Source organism: Rutilus rutilus (genome assembly GCF_951802725.1).
Source record: "Rutilus rutilus genome assembly, chromosome: 23".
In the NCBI taxonomy this organism is placed as follows: domain Eukaryota; kingdom Metazoa; phylum Chordata; class Actinopteri; order Cypriniformes; family Leuciscidae; genus Rutilus; species Rutilus rutilus.
In genome coordinates, this window is record NC_140233.1 from 23,122,158 (window position 1) to 23,147,002 (window position 24,845).

The window sequence follows — 24,845 nt, forward strand, 5'->3', positions numbered from 1 at the left end:
TATAAATACAGCTACAAATGCTTTATTCTTGATTTATAAGCATATCTATAATCTACAAACTATTTAAATGTACATTTTCAGACATATAGTAATAGTTACTTAGTGTGTCAATAAATGCTTTATTAACATGTATTTGTACTGTAATTCATGGTTAATTCAGGTAGTTCTAAAGCATTTAGTAGTGGTCAGTTAACTATTTTTGTGAGCTCATATAAATTGAGGACTATCCATGCCTTGTAAAGATTTTACAAAGGAGATTTAAAGGCTTAGTTATCTTTTAAACAGAAAAAGGAAACAAACAACAATGATACAGAATATATATTTAAGATGTATGAATGTACATTTAAATAGTTTATTAATCATTTACTTAAACTTTCTAAGTGATCTTATGAACCACTGACAACTCTGTTGGTTTGTTACCAACAGAGGTTTGTTACTGGTTTGTAAATAAAGCAATACTTTATTTAGAAATGATAAATTGATCATTAATAAAGTATGAAAATACAATTATTAAACAGATATGCTTACAAATCAAGAATAAAGCATTTGTAGCTGTATTTATAAACTGCTTAATGTCTATTAATGCTTTATAAATGATTAACTGTTTATTAATGATTAGCTAATGATTAATAGCGTGCAGTTATTATAAAATGTTACCAACTTTGGAAGTAGATGAAAAGTTTTGTATCTTGTAGATATTTTGGACTATCGCCTCAATCGCAGTTACTCACTGTTGCTGTGCTATATGGTCAAGAAAGCTTATTGTTTGCATGCGTTTAAGCATTAAGATTTAAAAACAGGCGATTTTTAACTGTTGAAGTGCAATTAACAGCAAAAGAACTCATTTCAGTATATTCAGTACCTGAAGGAGTTTTGGTTCTTGCCACTGTTGCCTTTTTCACCTTTTTTCCCCTTCTTTGTTGCCATTGGCTTGCTTACTATATCTATCTATCTATCTATCTATCTATCTATCTATCTATCTATCTATCTATCTAAAAATTAACTAAATTAACTTTTTTTTTACAACAAAATGAAACAATCACTGAACTTAAGCTGGACTGTGACACTATTTTCTTCTGGAAATAATCTTTTTTGCATTATTTTCCTGTTATCTCTGTAAAGCTGCTTTGAAACAATCTGTATTGTAAAAAGCGCTATATAAATAAATGTGACTTGACATGTGCGCGCTCTCTGAGAGACTGTTTCTCAGTGCTGTCCGAGAGACATGCGTCAAAGAAAACACATACCGCTGCTCAGAGCACGTGTGAAATGAATGGAGTGCTTTTTCCCACATAATTGGGCTTGAACAGTTAAATATACATACTTGTGTTAAATATCATATATCATTATTGTGAAACAAAATTACTCTCACCGTGATATTAAGATTTTGGTCATTTCGCCCACCCCAAGTACAGACTACTGAAATGTTGGTCTCAACACTAGCATCCAGCATACTACACATCAAGAGGATACAGAAACTGACAGAGTAGTGTCAGGACACTGGAGATCATCTGTGGCCAGTGCAACATGTTCTGGTTGCCCTCCACATCCTGCTGGGAGAAGATCTGAGACATGATGGCTTTACGGGCCACATTCTGGTAGAACAACTCCACAACAGTTTGAGGATTCAACACTAAAGAGAGAAAAAACAGCGAGGATCAGTCAGCCTTCTCATCATCAGTCATAACCTGTGTTTCTTATATTGTGGCGATTCATTTTACCTGATCTGTTGGAAGTAGGAGTCGTTGAGTCAGACAGCTCCAGAACAGACAGATGCTGAAGATCAGCATTTCTAAAGAAAAACAGATAATGCATGAACTAATGACCTTAAATAAACCCAGTAACAATTTTATAACAATCAAAGACGAACTAAAAGAAATGACCAGCATATGTAGTTACTATAAAAAAATTATAAAATATTATTATAACATATAGAGGCAGAAGGTCAAGATAGTATTGAATTCCTTGATTCACTGAACCTATCGTTCGTCAGGAAAACAAAACAACTGTGTGAAAGCATAGATATATCTATCGATCTGTAGATTAAGGTCTATGGTTTTGCATAAAAGGACTTTATCTTGCTGTAGTTTATTGCAGTATCTTAAGCCCTATTCGGACGGGACTAGTTTAACATGGAGAGGTGGGGTAAAGTAATTATCACCAGAGCTTCTCAGTGATTTCTGTCCCGTCCGATTGTGCCATCTCAGTAATCATTACGGACAATGTCAATGTCATTACAATGTCAAAGATTACGGCGACTTTTACCTTCAGTAAAAAGGTCCGGAAAAATTACCTCAGGTAATACTAATCCCGTGCGAATAGACCCGCTGTAAATATGAAAAACTTTCTGCGGTTTTCAAGTATGGAGACACTTTAAAGCAGGGGTGTCCAAACTCAGTCCTGGAGGGCCACTGTCCTGCAGAGTTTAGCTCCAACCCCAATTAAACACACCTGAACCAGATAATCAGACCGTGATTATCTGGTTCAGGTGTGTTTAATTGGGGTTGAAGCTAAACTCTGCAGGACAGTGGCCCCCCAGGACTGAGTTTGGACACCCCTGCTTTAAAGCATTCAGTTGCGTTCTAGACACTGGGACGAGTCTGTGGCAAAACTCAAGTGTTTTACACACACCATTCAGATCAGAAAGAAGATCGAAAGCACTTGTTAGAGGCACGCTGTGACTCCATGTTGCTTCAAGCGCATCATTCTGCACACGGGATGAGCATAAACGCTTTGTGCTGCTCTGTATTGGAGCCTTTCATATTATAATACTTTTACGCAATGAAAGATTATTAATAGCCTTTCTTGTTCTGTCCTATCGATCATATGTCGCTTAAAAAGCTGCACTATAAATTTAAAAGAAATGTCTTTTAATTATAGTATATATTTATATATAAATATATTTCCTTGTTTTTCATGAATGAAAGAGCCTGACTCCTGTTTATTTTTAATGTCTGCCAAGCTAGTGAAGCACTTGGTTTATTTACAGTTGTTGCACTGGTACAATTATTTAATAAATAATTCACTACATTTGTGTCTGTTTGTTATTTTTGTTTTACAAAGTTAGGAAAGTAATGTTTAACAAGCCTGACGCCTTGAACAAAAGAATGATCCCAGTCTCTTCCACAAAGCAAGAGTTTATTAGGTAATTCAGCAGTTTTAAAATTATTATTTTAGTATCGAATCGGTACTCTGTATCGGCCAATACTGAATCCTAGGTATCGGAGGCAAAAAAGGTGGATTGGAGCATTTCTTTTATATATATATATATAATATTTATTTATTTTTAAACTGTAAAGACCAAACCGGTTTTCACACTCCAGCCTTTTGCAATTGCAGGAATCGATGCTGATCCAATCGATCCTTGTATTAATTTACAACAACTAACATCTGTCTTATTTATGCAGTTTTACAGCAAAAAAAACCCAAAACAAAACTGTCTGAGTGGAGGGTAGCATTTAAAGTCTTCGTTTTCACTGAAAAAAATTATACCCGTTTCAGCAATTAGGTTATTGTGTGTAATTCGGCAGCCATTTACACACATTTGCAATATGAATCATAGCTTAAAGGAGTCGTATGTAAGATTGTGGCCAAAACTGGTACTGCAATCACTTTCAAATTACTGTAGAGCAGTGTATCCCCTCCCCCTCCCCCCTGACTCGAGGTTGCCAGATAGGCTGCAGGATCCAGCACGAACGTTTGTAGCTGCGGTAACTAGAGCTGAGCTGGCAACCCGGATGCCGAAACACTACTGACTTTGTGATTGGTAGATAGGTGGAGGGTGGCGCTTCAGGCCAAAACACAACATGACAACATCAACATCATTTGAGGGCTGCAACTATCACTTTTAAATGACAATATCCTGGCCGGGCTACTGTTGTCAGTGATATAAGTATTTGAAATGAACATGATTTCTTAATGTCTAGTGACATATCAGGGCCATTTTATGATTAATTGAAATACATTTCTTACATACAGCTCCTTTAAATATAAATATTTGGATCTTATTTTTCTGGAATGGGCATGTGGACTCACAGTATGTCCAGTGGGACGGATGAGGAAAGCGTCAGGCTCATCTGTCTGAGCAGATGATACGTGCAAAGCAGATTAGAGCATCGAGGAATCAAGTCTTGCTGCAACTGCAGTAATTGATTACCACCCGCAAGAAACACCTGCACACACAAACAATAGGCAAAGAGTACTGAAAAACTTGCTTCAGGTTTTAATTTTACAAACAGCCCTAACTGAGACACATGCTAAGTGTGTACTCACATTGTCTCCAATCCGCAGGTAGAGTTGCAGCAGGATGAGCAGATCTCTGCAGAGGAGAGTTCGGGTCATGGCAGTCTGGCACACAGCTTGACAGATCAGACTAGCGGCCACACTGCTGCCGTACAGCTGAGAGAGACTAATACGCACTCTCAGAGACTGACCTGCAACAAACATCACATCAGTGCTGGTTAGAGGAACAGTTCAGCCTAACATTAAAAGAAATCAGTCATCCTTTAAATCACCCCTTAGTCGTTCTGAGCTCGTACAACTGTCTTTCTTAATCCATGAAAGACAAAAGAACACAAATACACAAAATAATAATAATATTCAGCTGTTTACCACTCAACAATAGCAGATTGTGACCACAACCACTAAAGATGTATTCTAGAACCTAGAGCTGCACGATTATGACAAAAGTAATAATTGCCAATTATTTCCCTTGATACTGTAATTGTGATAATACAGATTTACTGATATTTAACACGTCTGCCGTCTGGGAGATGGTAAAGGAGTGTGAAATCAAGGACAAAAAGACAAGCCAATAGATTCCTAAACACATGAAACACCAACTTCCCATTATCTTCACTGACTGATACCTTGATTGTTGCACAATGCATATTAGCACTTTTTTTGTCTCTATTTATATAGTATATTTTGTGTAAGGGAGACATGCAAAGTAAAAAGGTCACTGTGTGGTCAAAACAGAATAAAATGACCAGAATAAAAATAAACATTGTTTTATTCGTATTTGTTCGGAATGTTGTTTTTGTTCGGAAAGTAGTTTCTCTTCTTTAGTTGAGTAGTTTCTTTAGTTCTATATACCATTTCCATACAAACTTGTTTTCATAAAAAATATTATATGTAGTATTTATTAAAACAAATTTATTAACTATCTTCCAATATTTGCCTCCTGAAATTCATTTCCAGGGGCATTCTTTTAACCTTTGTAAGGACAATTTATGAGACGTGACAATTATATTTATTTACAGACTGTTTAATGCTGCTCAAAGATGTATTTACACAACAATTAGATAATGTAAATATAATCTACACACTATAAATTATAAAATAGGAACTCATTACAAAGTAGGACTGTAATATGACAAAAGTAATTATTTGAATATTGCTCTTGATATTGTAATAATGATTATTCAACTCAATAAATAGAATATATAAAAAAAACTGTTTGGGGAACCTGCATCATATGACTATAAAGACAAAATTTATTTAACTGATTACTTAGATATAATAATAATAATAATAATAATAATAATAATAATAATAATAATAATAATAATAATAATAATAATAATAATAATAATATATATTATTTATTTTTTACAAACTTGTCTTGGTATTATCATTTTAAGGCCTTCTTTCACTAATGTTTCACATATTACTTTTAACTATACATTTAAAAGGATAGTTCAACCAAGAAACATTGTCTTCATTTACTCACCCTCATGTTGATACAAAATGATATGACTTTTTTTTTAATCTGTGGAACCATATAGAGTTCAGGTCAAAAGTTTGGAAACATTACTAGTTTTAATGTTTTTGAAAGAAGTTTCTTCTTCTCATCAAGCCTGCATTTATTTGATCAAAAATACAGAAAAAAAAAGTAATATTGTGATATATTACAATTTAAAATAATTGGTTTTCAATTTATTATACTTTAAATTATCATTTATTTCTGAGATGCACAGCTGAATTTTCAGGATAATTTCTCCAGTCTATCACATGATCCTTTAGAAATCATTCTAATATGATGATTCATTATCAAAGTTGGAAGCAGTTCTGCTGCTTAATATTTTTTCATAACCTGTGATACTTCTTTTTAGGATACTTTGATGAATAAAAAGTAAAAAAGAAAAAGAAAAAAAGAAGCAAATGTTTTAAAAATAGAAATCTTTTGTAACAACAATATACACTACTGGTCAGTAATTTGGGGTCAGTAATTTTTTTCTTTCTTTTTTTGAAATAAATCAATACTTTTATTCAGCAAGGATGTTAAATTGATAAAAAGTGATAGTAAAGAAGATTTATATTATTAGAAAATATTTTTTTATTTTGAATAAATGCAGTTCTTTTTAACAAAGTTAAAAAGTTTTATTCATCAAATATATTAGGCAGCAGAACTGTTTCCAACACTCATAATAAATCAGAATATTAGAATGATTTCTAAAGGATCATGTGATAGACTGGATGTCACATGTGACACTGAAGACTTGAAGTAATGATGCTGAAAATTCAGCTTTGCATCACAGGAATAAATTATTTTTTAAAGTATATTCAAATAAAAAAACTATTATTTGAAGTTGTAATATTCCACAATATTACTTTTTTTTTTTTTTTTCTGTATTTTTGATCAAATAAACACAGCCTTGATAAGCATTAGACTTCTTTCAAAAATATAAAAAAAACTTAATGTTTCCAAACTTTTGACCTGTACTGTGTATATGTATATGTATATGTGTATGTATATGAATGTATGAATTCCTTCTTTTGTGTTCCACAGAAGAAAGAAATTCATACACAGTTTGGAAAGACATGAGTGTGGGTAAATAATGACAGTATTTTCACTTTTTGTGTGAACAATCCCTTGAAGTATTTGTAGTGATGGCATGATAATGGTTTGTCTGAAGTTGATCGAACCCTTTGATCAGATGTACTGCCAAACTCAATGTTTTTGTAATTGATTTTTCTCAATTCCAGTACACCCAGGTAGCCAGTACTGGTTTGCAAGGTTTTTATGGATTATCTTTGTGTAGCTTAATGGTACCTGTAGGTCTGGTGTCCGTCTCTGCATCAGCTTCAAGGTCCAGTTCTCTGAGCAGTGTGTTCATGGCAACAATGGGGTTAAAGATGTCTTGCAGTTTGTTTGCAATCTCCTCGACCACATTCATCCTGAAGAGAACATTTCACTTTAGACATCAAACTGATCAATTACTAATGTGATTGCATTAAATCAGTGATACAAGCATACTGACTCGCTGGCCAAAAGACCATCCAGTATTTTCTCTGACACTTTCTCTGGAGACAGTAGGTCATCAAGGGCTTTCTCCATCTCATAGGCCAAGTCCTCTGGAAGAGACTCGTTCACCAGGCGCAGACACTGAACCAGCTGCAGGACGTCACGGCTCACATCTAAGTCTAATAAAAGGCATGTGATCAGATGAAGACAAAAAAGAAGGAAACCCTAACACCTAAAACTCCACATTTGAATTTAGCAGTTGATCATGTGATGCACAGAACGTTCTAATGACACCGGTGTGATCAAAGGGTTAAGTTGCAACGAAATGAGGCACCGAAATCTGCGTTCTGATTCGGTCCGGTACATACTGGTCATATAGATATTCTGTACCCAACCTTAATGATAGGCGACTCAAACACACATACAGCACTTCCAGAGTAACATTTACTGTGAATCGAAACTGCTGTGCTTCACTCTGAAAAATGCAGCGCGTCAGACTATATATTTATATAACTGCATCACAACTGTTGCGATTTGATGACACTGAGCCATCTCACATTCTCACAACCATGCATTGTGAAAATTCATTAATAAGTTACCTGGCAAAACCGATTTTTACTAGCATTTTGCGCTTTGAACCCTAGCTAACATGCTAAGGGTGTCTTGCAGATGGCGCCGCTCGTGCAGCACTATCAGAAGCAATTTGTGCTTGAAATACTGTACATGTATTAGAAAACGTAACAATTTACAGTTTTGGTAAATGTTTAGAGCCATTTCGCAATTTTATTCATCATTCAGTAACGATGACACTGGAGTAAACACTGCCCTCTTACCCTCAGCAATTGGAGTCTCCTCTTCAGAAAACTGGTATTCATCAGAGGAAAGGTAAAGATGGTCGACTGCAAAGCAGGGTAACAGGAAAGACACAAAGCCCTGTAAAAGAGTGAAAAGATTAGCGATCAACCAATATATATCGGCAATGCCGAATCGCCGATATCTGACATTTTTTAATTATTGGCATCAACCTGTAGTTTTTTGGTCTGTTTGACCGGTAAAGGCCCCAATATAATATACTCACAGCAAAGTTATTTTTCGTTTAGGGGTAAAACGAAGTTCGAAATACATGACCAGCGATATACTGTTAGCGAACATCCGATGCCGCCCACACTGCTGAGAGCGGCATTTGGATGAATATGTAAAATGTGCTGCGTGCTTTCCTCAAGAAAACACACACAACAAAATTGAGAAAAAGCATTTTTTAAAAAAGCATCTGATTATAGCAACGTGGATATCTTTGCACAAGCTCTGCAATTCAGCATATATGAGGTATATGTCAGTGGAGCACAGATGCACAAAAGCTCATGTTTAATTCTGAGCTCCCATTCTTTTTTACTGTCCAGTCTAATAAGTCACAGCAAAAATGGATTTATTGCATTTAAAAGGTACAATATGCAACATTTTCTGCCGCTAGAGGGCGCTACATTCCAAACAACAACAACGGCATAGCTTGATGACGATGTGAAGGAGCGTGGAATGATGGGAACTGTTGTTTTCAACTCCACCGTGGATGTAAATCAGTCAGACGGGAATCGAAAAATCATGTTCATGGATGAGGTTAAGTTCTATTTTTATAAATGTTGCATTTAATGACATGCTTTTTGTGGCGAGGGCGGCGTGGTTCAGCGCGGTCTGTAACGGGAGAGAGAGAAACGAGACGCGCAAGTAGGTCAAGTGCAGACAAACACCTGTGGCTTATTGCAGTATTATTGGCGTGGAGCTCGCTTATAAGACGCGCTGGAACGAGAGAGAGAGAGAGAGAGAGAGAGATGGACTGAGGACTGTACGAGGGACTGGAGAGAAAATTGGACGCAGAGAAAGAAAAGCCACAGTGAATGCGCGTTGTGCGCGACTTTTGTTTGTTTCGTTTTATTTTAATAAAGTACGAGTCCCAGTCATGCCGACCCCTGTCTTCTTCCTTCTTGACTCTTGAACCTTATCACACTTTTATTTCATTAAAATGAATTAACAGCAAGAAAAGTAAGCTTTAATACTAAATTGTTTATCAAGATGTTACTGTATTTGTCGAATTCATTGTTGTGATAACGCTGCAGTTTTACGTGTTCTAAACAATTGTTGTAAAAGTACATTCGAACATACCCACATCATTTGCCAAAATACTGATTAATCTTTATGAATAACACATGGCCATAAACACCTGAGGGTTGTTCCATAAAACAAGATTAGAATACAAGCCAGGCTTATTTTGGTTAGTCAGACTTATTGTTGGTGGATTCTGTTTCATAAAGCAAACTTAAAATAGTTCAAACTTGGTTACCCTAGCAACTTATGCTGGGAAACTAGCCTGGTCCAGGGCAGGCTAACTGTCAGGCTAAGCCTCAGTTGTTAAACAGATCCTCTAACACTGACCGACAAGAACACAATGATATTACCACTGACACTCTCTCATACCATTATTTGACTTTATTAACCACTATTAGTCCAAAAATAAATACACAGTATACAGAAAATCTAGATAGATAGATAGATAGATAGATAGATAGATAGACAGACTACAGGTTTTTTTTTTACTGGCTGAATGTTTTGTGGCCAAGATTTAATTAAGATTGTTTTAAAGATTTATGAATACATTTCTCTCTGGTTTTGTTTGGCAGCTGTAGAAACTAAATCTAACCACTCATTTAAAACTGGGGATTATTGCTTTCTCCAAAAAAATATTGCATCAAAAGCTGTAATTCTCAGCATTCTAAATAAGTAGGCCTATATGTCATCTTTATTAAGTAGCATAGGTCCTATACCCAAAACTATATTTTGTATCTTTATATATTTAGTTTCTTTAAAAAAATCTTCCCTGAATTAGGCTTCTTCTGTTCAATTTTTTTTTTATTAGAAGTAGCCTATAAAATATATGAGTGTAATGAGCTAGAAGTTCACTGCAACTTATCCAACATCCTAAAGATAAATTATTATAATTAGAAGATATTTCTGGTGTTATAAAATATCGCATATTAATTTTCCAAGCAAAATGTAGCTATATTTTAGTCAGAATTATTGCGCTCCTATATGGCGCGCAGCAGCGCTCGTTCAATATGAAGATTAGCAGCAAAATGGATATATTTGCATGACTTTCTAACATTTACAGATGGAGAATATAATTGTAAAATGTAAGTTTTGCACTGAGAAAAAAAAAAAAACATGTCACAAACGCATAAAACAGCACAAAATATACGCTGTTTGATGGTGGATCGATTTGATCTATGATCGACCTCTAGGGCTGCTTCAGAAACGCGTGCACACGCAGTTATCTAGACTAGATAAACCTGGATCAAATTAGTGAGATTGCGTGAACTTCAATGACCTTTTATGGAACCACTTTAGCCCCAACTTATTTGTTAGACTCATTCAAGTCCGGTTTTGGAGTTTAATCCCCGCTTTTCTAAGCGTCTTTTATGGAACAACCCTCTGACGTGATAAACAATGTCAATAAACTAAACACAAACCTAAAGCAATAATACTTTCCTTGCATAAACATAAGTATTACCGAATGCTACATTTGGAAAATATAAAATTAAGCATGCTTTGTCGACAGAACCAGCTGCAATCAGTAAAGAATAATTGTGTTCCATAACGACAGCACGAAACAAGCTAACGCGTTGCTTGATATAGACGCAACAACTTCCGCATTTTTCCAGGACTCCACTCTGACTCCACGCAGTACGAGCGGAAACCGAGGGTAACGCGGATATGACGCCATTGACTGGCGACTCCCAGATCCCCCCTGCTCTAACGCCCCGTTTCCTTGGTTAAAATCGCAATTTTCTCACGATTTAAAAATAGTTGGAAACATTTGGGATATTGTATGTAATCAACTTAAAATATATAACACTGGCCTTGAGATTTTGGGATATTTTAATGCAAAAATCTTGCATATTGTACCTTTAAACAAGTCTCTAAATATCTAAAAGGTGTAATTTCATATTCCAGCTATTAGAGCTTCTGAATTGTACATTGTCTCAGCCCGTATAAAAACGTATTTATTCTGCATGTCTCTGGACTTACGAATGCTGTGCACATCATTCAGGAGATTTTGATGCCACTTGAGGCATATGCGAGAACAACTTTTAATCCTAGAATTTTGATGTACTATATACAATTAGTAACTCAAATTAATGTCATTCAATGTGTACTGTAGCGTGACCTGGTCTTTAAGTGAGAAAATGTGATTCCCATGCACAGACTTGGACCAGACTACTAAATGCACTGCTGGTTGCAGTGCTTAATTAGTTAAGTTTCAATATGTTCGAAGATTAGTGGGATTATTAGTAAGTATAGAGGTCAATAGAACAATTCCCCAAAAACAAAAATAAAAGTAATATTTCTGCATTATAATGTCAGACAGAGCATTCAAAATAATTGAAGTAAGTTTTGTAAGCACCAGTCAGGGAGTGTCCTGCACAGGCTGGAGATTCTCATGAAATCCATTATTCAAATACAAATTACTGCTTTAAATAAACGATTAGGTTACATTTGATTTATGAATCTCATAATTTTACAATTCTGATCAATACTCAGCCAGAGTATTGTGTACAGAGTAAAGGAATTGCAAGCATGGCCTGAAGGAGGCTTCAGAAAAAAAGTCGCTGCTGGTTGAGGCAATGTTTCTATATCAGGCTGATCCGAAAATCAAACAGCCGTCTATAAATGAAGCATTCAAATTAAGAAAAGCGATTTGTACTAAAGCAGCAAATAGGGACAATTTTGATTTCATTTGACCTACACACACACACACACACTTAGTTCACTTCAACAAAATGAAGTGAGGCTGAGATCTGGTACCTTCTTGAGGACGCAGACCATGGCTGTGGAAGGGCTCACATGCAGGGCGAGTGGCGTGGACAGAACGTCCTGGTACTGTACGCAACATGCGTAAAACTTCGACCAGAACTCCACCTGCAGCAAGCGGTAGTCTTCCTGACAGAACTCGTACTCGGTCACACTGGACTGAAGCTGAACACAATGTTTAATTAAAATTTTGCTGGTAACAAAAGAAATGAACAAAGGGGAAAACAGCACCACCTTACCTCATTTTCCACTGCGACAGTGACCTCTTTCTTCAGCTCCTCCCATGATAAGTCAGAATATCGCTCTGTACCTCGTTTGTAAATCTGGCAGAACGGAATCAACTCTTCTTAATAAATACAAGTATAAACATATCAGTTTTTCTGTTCACATGGTGGAATGGAGGTTTGTATCAGAATGTAAGTTGCTGCTTGTTGTGGAGTGATCAGATGAAAATGAGGCTCAGGCACCAACATTTGAGTGAGCTGTGCTCTCTGATGTGTCGGTTGTGGTTAAAAACTGTACAATAACTTTTCCTGTAATGCAAACTGCTTATTTATTAATTGAACTCCCAAAACAGTATTTGAGGACCTTGATTTTTCTGATATTTGCTATTTAAAGGAGATGGCCTCTAGGAACTTTAATTGAATACCCCTTGCTCTACGACCCATTAAGAGTGAATGAAAGTAAATTTGTACCTGTAGAGCTTTAATGATGGCTGAGGCTGTGAAGCGCAGTGGTGAAAAAAGTACATCAAGATAGATTTCCTGTTTAAAAACAACAACGTGTTAGGGAAATGATACAATATGTCACCAGTTTCAGCATTCACATTAGAACCAGATACACTTACCCGTGGGTCTTGGTCTTCACCAATCTGAACTTCCTCCTCTGGTGATGGCTGGACAAACACCTGGTTCCACCTGCCTGTTGTGTTACTACATTTTAAAACATAAGTAGCAAAGTCAGACAAAAGCAGAAAATATTTGTTTATATACATTGTGGGGGAATTGTCTCATCCCCAGCCAGACACACCACATCTAGCCCAGATATCCATCCAACGCATTTATTTTACATGAGAGAAGGGATTGGGGGCAAACGCGGTAAAAGGGAGGGGCCAGTCAACCTTAAGTTAATTCTATAAATGTAGCGAAGGTGTTGCTTATGTACTTCTGACTTTAATATCTTTTTTGCTCTAATTTAATTAGGCTGATTTCATTTTCTAATTCTGATATTTTATTCTCAATTAGTTTATATGAGATGCAAATGACAAGGATTCTCCATTGTTCATGAAGTGTTTGTGTTATATCTGTACAATACATAGGCCTTGTCCACACTAGTTTCTATAGAAAATGCATCTATTTCTCTCATATTTGGCCTTCCGTCCACACTGAGACGTTTTCTCCCGCTCTCCCATATAAATGCACACACATAATGTACAGACAGACACACACTATAAAAACAGAGAATTATAACGGGTTCGTTTGATTTTGGTTCATTCACACTGCCAGTGATTTTCCGGAATCAGAGAGTTTCCTCATTTTGACAGTCACACACAACCCGTAAAAATCTCGTAAAGACACGTGACATCGATGTGACTTGTAATGTCTCAGCAGCGTCTTAAGTTTGCTTATGAGCTGCAATTTCTCTCTTGAGAAACCACGCTTGTGCATTTTTTTCTCTGATTCGATCATAAACTTGCCCATTACGTACCGTTTCACTTGCTGGCGAACGATCACTACGACACAGCATTATTGTATTTATTTTCAAGTTTGTATTTATTTATATAGCACATTTAAAAACAGCAAACAGGGCTGACCAAAGTGCTGAACAATACACAAGATACAGAACAAGGACATACCACACATTCATGACAAAAGCTCACAATGAATTAAAAGCTAAAGAAAAAAAGTAGGTTTTAAGAGAGGATTTAAAAACAGTTAGAGACTGAGCCGCTCTGATGTAAAATGGAAGGCCGTTCCACAGCCTAGGGCCAGCAATCGCAAAGGCTCTGTCTCCTCTATTTTTTAATCGTGATCTGGGGACAGACAAAAGTTTCTGATCATGTGGACAAAGAAGCTCGGACAAATAGCTAATTATTACAACTTTTGTTCACACAGCGCGCGTTCCAGGACTGAACAAGGCAATGTTACTAGGTCCCCAACCCAGAATCGATGCCGGCATCAATCCCGGGTCGTGTTTTTGTTCACACAGAAGGCGTTCTGGCAATTTCCAAGCAATTTGCCGTGATCATCGCACTGTGTAAAAGGGGCTTTATACTACTGATTATGAGAGACAATTTAAAAGGGAAACATGGATTGAGATCTCTAGGCCAGTTCAACACCTTGAACTCTTCATGTTCCTAAAACCATTCCTAATCAATGTGTGCAGTGTGTCAGGATGCTTTATCCTGATGAAAGAGGCACTTCTCCCAGGGAACACTATTGTCATTATTGGGGTGTTCCTGGTCTGCAACAATGTTTAGGAAGGTAGCACATGTCAAATTTACATCCACATGAATGGCTGGACACAGGGTTTCCCAGCAGAACATTGACCAGAGCATCACACTCCCTCCACCAGGTTGTCATCCAACGGTGTATCCTGGTGCTGTCACTGGTAAACGCTGCGCACGCTGCAGGTAAACGCTGCACACGCACACGGCCGTCCATGTGATGTAAAAGAAAACGGGACTTATCGGACCAGACAACCTTCTGCCACTGCTCCAAGGTCCAGTTCTGACGCTCACATGCTCACTGTAGCCGGTTTTTGGCGGTGGACAGGTGTTATCTTAGGCACTCAGATTGGTCTGTGGCTACGCAGCCCCCTACACAGCAGAATGTGATGCACTGTGTACCAGTAATTTGTTTAGGCTTGGTTTGCAGGGAATTCCAAACCTGCACACATATATTCAAACGCACATAACTATAGAACCCGTTCTTAATGCGCATCTGAACGCCATCAGCGTTTCTCACAGGTTCGCGTTTAAAGTCTGTGTAGAGAGAATGGTGTCGTCTTGGCGGCCCTAATTTAAAAACAAATGATCGTTGCGACGGAAGCGAATCAATCAAAACTAACTTTAGCTGGAAAATAACTTTATTAAAGAACCGCTATAAAGCCAAAACAATCTTACGTTAAATTATACATTTATCTCTGTAAAGCTGCTTTGAGACAATCTACATTGTTAAAAGCGCTATATAAATGAAGATGACTTGACTTGACTGTGTGTTGTGACATTTCTCCCATAACCATCATTAAAACTTTGTATGACTTGTGCCACAGTAGACCTTTCCCCTTCTTGAGCATCGATGAGCCTTAGGTGCCCAACACCCCGTTGCCGGTTTGTGTTTGTCCCTCCTCGGACCACTGTTGTAAATTTCTCACCACTGCTGACCGGGAGCAACCCACAAGCCTCGCCGTTTCAGAGATACTCTGCCCCAGTAGCCTTTGCATTTTCAAAGTCGCTCAGATCTTTATTGCTGCGCATTTCTCCTGCATCCAACACGCTGATTACGATAACTGATTGTTTGCTTACTATCTAATCTACCCAGACATTAACCCTCTGGGGTTGGCAATCACGCCGGCATGATCTGCTCGCTTTTTTTCTTATCAGTGCAAAAGAGACTCAAAATACTCTGTCGATTTTGATCTTACATACAAGTGTATGTAATACAAGAGTATTTTGTGTATACTCACAATAAAAACAAAGTGTTGTGCTTTTTGCCAAATAAAGAAAAATAAACATGATGCGAGTTCTGCCTTCTCTGTGAGTGAAGCCCATTCTGAAACGAGTCCAAAAATGAACTGTAACTCAGCGAATACTCAGTCAAACAGGCACACAGGCATGAAGCTTGAATTCTCTTCTTTTAAATGAAGTAATTTATATAAAAACAAATATTCTCAGTTTATGTAATCTGTATGAAAGAGAAATGTCAGTCTTTCTCATCTCAGCTCATTATAGCTCATTAAGTTTTAATATGACCACGCGCTATTCAAACGCAAATGATCTGAAGCGATCCATGCAAACGTGTCAACGCCCACATCAGCTGGATAAAACACACCGCGAGTTTAATCAGACTCGTGCACTTTATGTCGTCTTGCTTCGCTGTGAGGAATAATCCTTGGGAATAATTTAGTTTCACATCGAGGAGCAACGGATCCAGCTATTCAGAGGACTGTAGTAAGTTTTTTATTCTTAAGTGCTTTGTTCTAATCGTGATATGCAATAGTGTCGGTAAACGCAAAAAGACTGTTTGAATATGAATCGCGTGTCTGTGTGTGAATGAATGAACGGCACAGATGTTTACTACAGCTGTAAACAACAGCGCACATCTGTGCCTTTCGTTAACACTTGCACTTACATTAGTAAACATGTTATTTTTACATGAACACATCTACTAGTAGCTTTTACCAAACTATATTTCTATACTGAGATGAGTAAAAATCGACTGAAATATGTTGAAATAAAATGTCTTTGTATAAGCAACGTATTAAACTGCCAATTAACATGTATATGCAAATATATCATAAAACCGATATGTTACAGATGAAATATGAATGTTTAGACAAGATTTCGTTGAGTTTTCGATAGATTATACTGTAAAAAGACTACTGTCACATCAAATAAGCTTTTGTTTGCCAATTTCTGCTCATGTTAAATATATAGTATGTGATGTTTTGTTAAAAATAAAGTAGGTATATTGAATTATCAACTAAGATGTTATTATAGTGTTTGTTCCAATATTCAAACTAATGAATCATTAACTTTGAAATACGTATGATAAAATCAATGTACTGTATACTTTTTAAAAAGAACGATTACACTTGAAATAGTGTTAAAATTGTAATTGTTGATTTATATGTGAAAACTATTTAATAAAATAGCAAAACATATATTCACAAGGTAGATGTAAGTAACATCTTAACAGGTCAATATAAACCGTCTCATTAAATTATTTAATATAGTTTTTTGTTAGTGACACATTTGGGGAGAGGATATATTCCAAAACTTCCTGAAAATACAGTATGAGAATTAACTGCATAGTTACTAGAAATGTTTACCTTGGATATTATGCAATTTGCATGCATACAAAATAAGTCCTCACATTCTTTACTTGTGGTACTCTGTGACACACCTGAATGAAAGGCTCATTATGCGGCTCATTACGAAGCTCATTGTGCGGGTCTTTGTCTTCTCAGGTGTGAATCACGCCCCCACGCATATTGCCTTTCCAAACAAAATGTGTCTTACAAAGTTTAAATCAATGTATTGTTTTAGGTGAATGATTAGGCAGGATGATTTTCAGATCATTTTGAAGCAAAAACTCTAGGCAACAACATCCATTATTCAAAAGTATTGTGGACACATATTTAGTATGTGTTTTTTGGCCTTATTTCAGAAACTTTAATTTTGAGTTTTTTCAATAACCATGCATAAACATTATTCTCTCAAAAATACAAACATGTACACACGTTGCTCACATATTATGGTAGCCCTGTTTGTGCTAAATAGATAATTATACCTTTGCCATTAATATGTTTATAAGCAACTGGAAAAAAAAACCACACACAAATGTCAGGGCATGTCAAAACATCTCAAGGACCCCAAAAACACCTTAGACCCCAGAGGGTTAAAATGTGGCCTTGTTAGGACTGGTCAATGTTTTTGCTCATCAGTGTTTGAGACCTATTTTTCAGCAGCATTCAGTATGGGATTTGACTGTTTAAAGTGAAAATGAAGTGTCAAGCTAACATTATTTAGTAAACTGTTTTCCACTCTAATCAAAAATTATAAAACAAAAGGTAAACTTGGAATCAAAGTAGGAAATATTTATTTTGCAGTTTGCATCAGCTTTGATCTATGAATGTTGTGGAATGACAGACGGATGTTTATAATGGTTGTAGTTCATTTTAATTTCTGACAGTAATTTTGGCAACATAATTGTATAGCCAAAGATAAATATGGAAATCTTGAGACAGTGGGACTTGAGTTCGAATGTGTATCATTCCATGCTGAAAAGTATCTCCGTTTCAGCAGCGGTTTTTGAAAATGGACTCTTTTGTCCTTTGCTTTAACTATGTAACAGCAATGCTAAAGTGGCCTCCCTTTTGTCTTCTGATGCCCTGTGGCTTCCCAGTCTCCATTTTTCACTGTCTCGGTCTTTATCCTTTACTATCAGTCCTCCACTGTCTGACTTTAAGTGTCTCTCTAATTATCTCACATTTATTGTGTTTGTTATATCATTTGATTAGATTGGAAATCCATTTAAATAAAGTTAACTTGACTGCTTCATTTCCACTTTAGTTCATAGATTAAGTGGGCTATTTCACTCTGCTTTACTCACTGCTCAAAACTGATGTACTTCACCACAGTCTGGTTGTCATTATCCAGCCAAACAGCCCAAATATCCGTCGCCGTCAAGACAAAATCCACTACTGTCTCCTGTGTCACACAAACACATATCATTATAAGTACAATTCCATCAGTAATCATATAAAGGATTTAATGTTTACTGTACTGAACTCTACCTGTGTTGAGAATAGAGTTGAGATGTGATCCAGGCTATAGCGATTGTTCTCATTGGCCACTAGCTGCAGCACACAGAACTGACTGCGATTGGGAACTGCGAGGTAGACGGCGAGACACAGACCGATGGATGAGGAGAAGAAGAGTCGGAGCTTATGAGCATGCGCTGGAGAAACCTTCACATCCCCACGACCCACGGGCATATACACCAGCATATCAGTCACCAACAGACACATCTGATGCTGAGAGACAAACAATTTATACATCAATGTGATTGGCATGAAACTAGATAAAGGAGTGAAACGCGCACAGATGACATGTTACACATAGTTGCTGAAATTTAAAGACATAGTAATTACATCTTGATCCGAGAATGAAGTTGGATGTATGGATAATCAGGAGCCAAACTGACCTTAAATGACCACATCCGCAGCTTATGATCTTGACACAGCGCAAATACAAACGTGTCGTCCTCTAGCTGGTGGACAGCCAGACTGACGGCTACATCAGACGTGCTCTGATCTCCCCTGTGAATGGGATCATCCGTTTAAAAAGTTTCTGCTCTGTTTTGTATTGTGTGTGATTCAATTAACATTTAAATTGTATGCAAAAGAAATAATGTACCTGATAGCAGTAGGCATCCAGCCGGCCAACCGCTGCATCATTGAACTCTGTTTTAACTCCAGAATTGACACGGTCCCTTTTTGTGACAGAAAGAGGAATCATGATTTAGTAAAACACAGGTATCTGCACATTATGTTAACCCATAAGACTTTAGAGTTCATCTTCAGAACACAAAAATGAAAATATTTGTAATATTCTCTAATTATGTTTATCTAAAAAGGTAAAAAAATACCAGGACTTTTACGTGCTTTTCCCAAATCACTGAAGTGATCTCGCGTCTGCACTAAGCTGATATCTCTAAATAAGCTCTAACTTTAATAATATTCGACCAAGGGAAAAAAGGCTTCTGGGGGGTGTTTGGCTCAAGGTCATGGTGCAAAGGAACCTAGGTTGATTTTACTCTGAACCATCCCTTTAAGAAAAGGCATAGTTCACCCAAAATCTAACATTCTGTTGCCGGAGTGTTTTTATTTTCTTGATGATCTTTTCTCTTTTTGTATTCCACAAAAGTCAAACAAACAATCCACCTATTTTTATGCATACAGATATTTTGCACCAATTTCCCAAGAAGTGATGATTTTTTTCACTTGAACACATGGGATGGAAACGGTGCTTTATTCGAAAATGTTTTATGCAATATTCCAATTTCTGCGCAAGTTTAATTTGCAACTTTGGATGGAAACATAGCTATTGATAATTGTTTTGGGTGACCTATTCCTTTAAACAGCAGAATTAAGTTGTATGAACTATCAGTAACTAATTTAGTAACATTTTTACCCTTTTGATGAAATTCAATTCAAATTCTGTAATTGTTTAAAAAGGCAAGAACTAGTGGAACTACTAAAATAGTGGACAAAAATCTGGCTAAAGTAAATAGTTCCAAATAGTTCTTTACTAAATGCCCTTTGTGTTAACGTTACATTTTTATAAGGGTATTTAACATGCCACTTAAATTAATAGTATGCCGAAATTTAAGACCTTCACAAACATGAATGCTCTTTACATGACAATCTGGGGCTCAGGTCAGGAAGCAGACAGACTGGCTTAACCGACTGTCTGCTAGCGGCCTCGCGTCACCAAGGTCAGATAAATCCTATCACATAGAGCCTCTTTCGCATAGCTATCATCATATAGAGACTGTGTCTGTTCCCCGAATTTGGAAATCCAAAAAACGTTTAAACCCAACTATGGTTAAAAATTTAATTGATGTTCAACAAATAAAAAACAGCTATAATACAGATGAGCAAATGCTAAAGCTTGGGTTGCTGAATATTCGATCGCTTACTTCAAAAGCACTCGTTGTTAACGATATGATTTCAGATAATAACCTAGATGTGCTGTGTTTGACAGAAACCTGGCTAAAACCAAACGATTACATTACTTTAAATGAATCAACCCCGCAAGATTACTGTTATAAACATGAGCCTCGTCTGAAGCGCAAAGGGGGTGGTGTTGCTGTAATCTATAGTAATAGTTTCAAAACCACTAAGAAATCAAGTTTTAAATATAATTCTTTTGAAGCATTGGTGCTTAATGTAAAAATATATAGTGTAAACGATAAATCACGTTTGAGATTTGTGCTGGCTACTGTATACAGGCCACCAGGGCACCATACAGACTTTATCAAAGAATTTGCGGACTTTCTATCAGAATTAATATTGACTGCAGATAAAGTACTAATTGTTGGTGATTTTAATATACACATCGATAATGAAAAAGATGCATTGGGATTGGCATTTAAAGACATTGTAAATTCAATTGGAGTTAGACAACACGTGTCAGGACCTACTCATCGTCGTAATCATACTCTAGATCTAATATTATCACACGGAATAGATGTGGATGCCGTTGAAATTCTGCAGCAGAGCGATGACATCTCAGATCATTATCTAGTCTCGTGTAATTTGCATTTAGCCAAGGCTGCAAAGCCGACTCCGTGTTTCAAATATGTGAGACCTATCACTTCTGCTACTAAAGATTGCTTTATTAATAATCTTCCTAATCAGTTTCATCATCTCAGCATCTCAGATAGCTTAGAAGAACTAGATATTACAACAGAAACGTTTAACTCTCTCTTTTCCAGCACTTTAGACACAGTTGCTCCGTTGCGCTTAAAGAAGATTAAAGAAAATAGTCCAACGCCGTGGTACAACGAGCACACTCAGGCACTTAAGAGAGCAGCCAGAAAAATGGAGCGCAACTGGAAGAAAACAAAACTAGAGGTATTTCGCATTTCATGGAAAGAGAGCTCAATTACTTACAGAGAGGCTTTAAAAGCTGCTAGATCTGCTTATTTTTCAACCCTATTAGAAGAAAATAAACATAACCCTAGGTATTTATTTGAAACGGTGGCTAAACTAACGAAAAATAAAGCTTCAAGCACCGAAGTTTCCAAGCAACACAGCAGTAATGACTTTATGAACTTCTTCACTTATAAGATTGATAATATCAGGGACAAAATTATAACTATGCAACCGTCTACTACAGTATCGCATCAGGCAGTGCATTGTAGTCTCCCTGAGGAAAAATTTGATTCATTCGTTGCTATAGGAGAGGAAGAATTTACTAAACTCATTAAATCATCTAAATCTACAACATGTATGTTAGACCCTACACCGACTAAGCTACTGAAAGAAATACTTCCAGAGGTCATAGATCCTCTTCTTAATATCATTAATTCGTCTTTGTCACTAGGATACGTACCAAAAAACTTTAAGCTGGCTATGATTAAACCGCTTGTTAAAAAAACGCAACTTGATCCTTCAGAATTAGTCAATTACAGGCCGATCTCGAATCTACCTTTTCTGTCAAAGATATTAGAAAAGGCAGTATCCTCACAACTGTGTTCCTTTCTTGAAAGAAATGATATCTGCGAGGATTTCCAGTCCGGATTTAGACCGTACCATAGTACCGAAACAGCTCTCGTTAGAGTCACAAATGATTTGCTCTTATCATCCGATCGTGGTTGTATCTCTCTATTAGTGTTACTCGATCTTAGTGCTGCGTTTGACACCATCGACCACAACGTTCTTTTAAATAGATTAGAACATTATGTTGGCATTACGGGAAATGCACTAGCATGGTTTAAATCATACTTATCTGACCGTTATCAGTTTGTAGCAGTAAATGGTGAGATGTCTCATCGATCACAAGTTCAGTATGGCGTACCACAAGGCTCAGTACTAGGACCGCTGCTGTTCACTCTGTACATGCTACCCTTAGGAGATATCATTAGGAAACATGGCATTAGCTTTCACTGTTATGCCGATGATACTCAGCTCTATATTTCTTCAAAACCTAACGAAACTTATCAATTCACAAAATTAACGGAATGCATAGCGGATATAAAAAATTGGATGACTTGTAATTTCCTACTTCTAAATTCTGAAAAAACAGAGTTTCTAATTATTGGACAAAAAACGTCCTCACGTAATAACCTAGAATACTGTCTAACACTTGATGGCTGCTCTGTTAAGTCTTCGTCGTCGGTTAGGAACCTGGGTGTGCTCTTTGATACCAATCTTTCATTTGAAAGTCACGTGTCTAGTATCTGTAAAACTGCATTTTTCCATCTTAAAAATATATCTAAATTACGTCATATGCTCTCATTGACAAATGCGGAACAATTAGTTCATGCGTTCATGACCTCAAGGCTAGATTATTGTAATGCTCTACTAGGTGGTTGCCCTGCACGCTTAATAAACAAACTACAGCTGGTTCAAAACGCAGCAGCTCGAGTTCTTACCAGAACCAGGAAGTATGACCATATTAGCCCAGTTCTGTCAAAACTGCATTGGCTCCCTATTAAACATCGCATAAATTTTAAAATATTGCTGATTACTTACAAAGCACTGAATGGTTTAGCTCCGCAGTACTTGAGCGAGCTCTTAACGCATTATAGTCCGTCACGTCTATTACGATCTCAAAATTCCGGCCAGTTGATTATACCTAGAATATCAAAATCCACTGCTGGCGGTAGATCCTTTTCCTATTTAGCACCAAAACTCTGGAACAGTCTTCCTACCATTGTCCGGGAAGCAGACACACTCTGTCAGTTCAAAGCCAGATTAAAGACACATCTCTTTGACCTAGCTTTCACATAATACATTATAGACTTCTATAATTTAATGTTATGCTGCATAGATTAGGTCAGCCGGAACCGGGAACACTTCCCAAAAATCCTGATGTACTCGTTACATCATGAGAAGAATGGCATCTACGCTAATTTTAGTGTCTGTGTTTATCCCAAGGTTTTTCCTGCAGCCTGCCGGATCCGGGCCGTATCCAGATCTGACGAAGGACCTTCACCTGGACCGATGACAACGCAGTGCTGAAGTGCCAACTAGTCTCTCCCTATGGAGGATCCCACTACCACTCTACAGATAAGGCGTTGTCGGGAAAATTCGTCTTGCGGTCCTACCCCAAAGCAACAAATAAAATAAAATTCCTTATCAAACTTTATAAGGAAAGACAAGTATTTTGTTTAGGCTTGGCTTGTAGGGAATTCCAAACCTGCGTATATTCTAACGCACATAACTATAGAACCCATTCTAAATGCGCATGTGACCGCCATCAGCGTTTCTCACAGGTTCGCGTTTAAAGTCTGTGTATAGAGAGAAGGGTGTCGTCTTAGCGGCCCCTAATTTAATAACAAATGATCATTGCGACGGAACCAAATCAATTAAAACTAACTTTAGATGGAAATAACTTAACTCTGCTGTAAAGCCGAAACAATCTCTGTTACCTTAAATTATACGCTTATCTCTGTAAAGCTGCTTTGAGACAATCTACATTGTTAAAAGCGCTATATAAATGAAGATGACTTGACTTGCAGAACTTACAAATATTCAACTTTTTACAAATTATGTTATGGATCAATTTCATGCTACTGTTATGTCCTTTTTGGTGTTTGAAATAGAACAAAAACAGCTTCATCACAATGTCGTCTTTTGTGTTCCAAAGCAGAAAGTCATGCAAGCTTGAAACATGACAAATGTCTACGGCAAGCATGCCAGGTGCCAACGCCATGCTGCAACGGCTTGAGACAAAGCATCGTTTCAAATCCCTTTGTCCTTTTGGCATAAGCAAGTGTGTACAGCCATTGCCAAAAGTATTGGCCGTGACATAAATTTAGTTTCTCTCAAAGTTTGCTGCGTCAGTATTTGTAGATAATGTTTTTCACATGCTTCAAAGGTATACTGTAAAACAACAATAATCATAAGTTTTAAAGGCTTTTTTTTTCTGGCAAAAACATTCAATATATAACAGTCAATATTTACAGTGCTGTTGACCTTCTTCATGACCTCTGCAATCCACTCTGGCATGTTGGATATCAGCTTCTGGGCCAAATCCTGCCTGAGCCAGCACTATAGGACGTTAGTGTACACGGATTGGCCGAACGCACGCGAAACACCAGCACCCACCCTTTTTAAAAAAACTATGTAAACTCAGAGATTATCACCTATAAATTTCCTCCAGAAACTAACTATACAAACATGTAAAACAGTGGTAGATGGGCCTCTTAACCTTTACGCTAAGGAGAAAATCCAACGCAACTTTGAGGGGACCAAGCGAAACATGATCATGCATTTCTGCTCA

The 24,845-nt window shown here is 37.0% G+C and overlaps 1 protein-coding gene across 2 annotated transcripts in view; it reads right to left on the reverse strand.

Annotated features, from left to right (window-relative positions):
• The window catches only part of nup160 (nucleoporin 160), a 69,402-nt gene that overhangs the window by 23,477 nt on the left and 21,080 nt on the right, over nucleotides 1-24,845 (reverse strand). For both annotated transcript variants that reach the window (XM_084396353.1, XM_084396352.1), the window contains exons 5-19: nucleotides 19,248-19,323; nucleotides 19,036-19,150; nucleotides 18,626-18,865; nucleotides 18,442-18,539; nucleotides 12,954-13,038; nucleotides 12,802-12,870; nucleotides 12,346-12,429; nucleotides 12,101-12,271; nucleotides 8,080-8,179; nucleotides 7,263-7,425; nucleotides 7,055-7,179; nucleotides 4,273-4,433; nucleotides 4,036-4,172; nucleotides 1,722-1,792; nucleotides 1,474-1,633 (exon numbers count right to left, since the gene is read on the reverse strand). In XM_084396353.1, coding sequence (XP_084252479.1) covers nucleotides 1,474-1,633; nucleotides 1,722-1,792; nucleotides 4,036-4,172; nucleotides 4,273-4,433; nucleotides 7,055-7,179; nucleotides 7,263-7,425; nucleotides 8,080-8,179; nucleotides 12,101-12,271; nucleotides 12,346-12,429; nucleotides 12,802-12,870; nucleotides 12,954-13,038; nucleotides 18,442-18,539; nucleotides 18,626-18,865; nucleotides 19,036-19,150; nucleotides 19,248-19,323 — 1,855 coding nt within the window. The remainder of the gene's footprint in view (nucleotides 1-1,473; nucleotides 1,634-1,721; nucleotides 1,793-4,035; nucleotides 4,173-4,272; nucleotides 4,434-7,054; nucleotides 7,180-7,262; nucleotides 7,426-8,079; nucleotides 8,180-12,100; nucleotides 12,272-12,345; nucleotides 12,430-12,801; nucleotides 12,871-12,953; nucleotides 13,039-18,441; nucleotides 18,540-18,625; nucleotides 18,866-19,035; nucleotides 19,151-19,247; nucleotides 19,324-24,845) is intronic.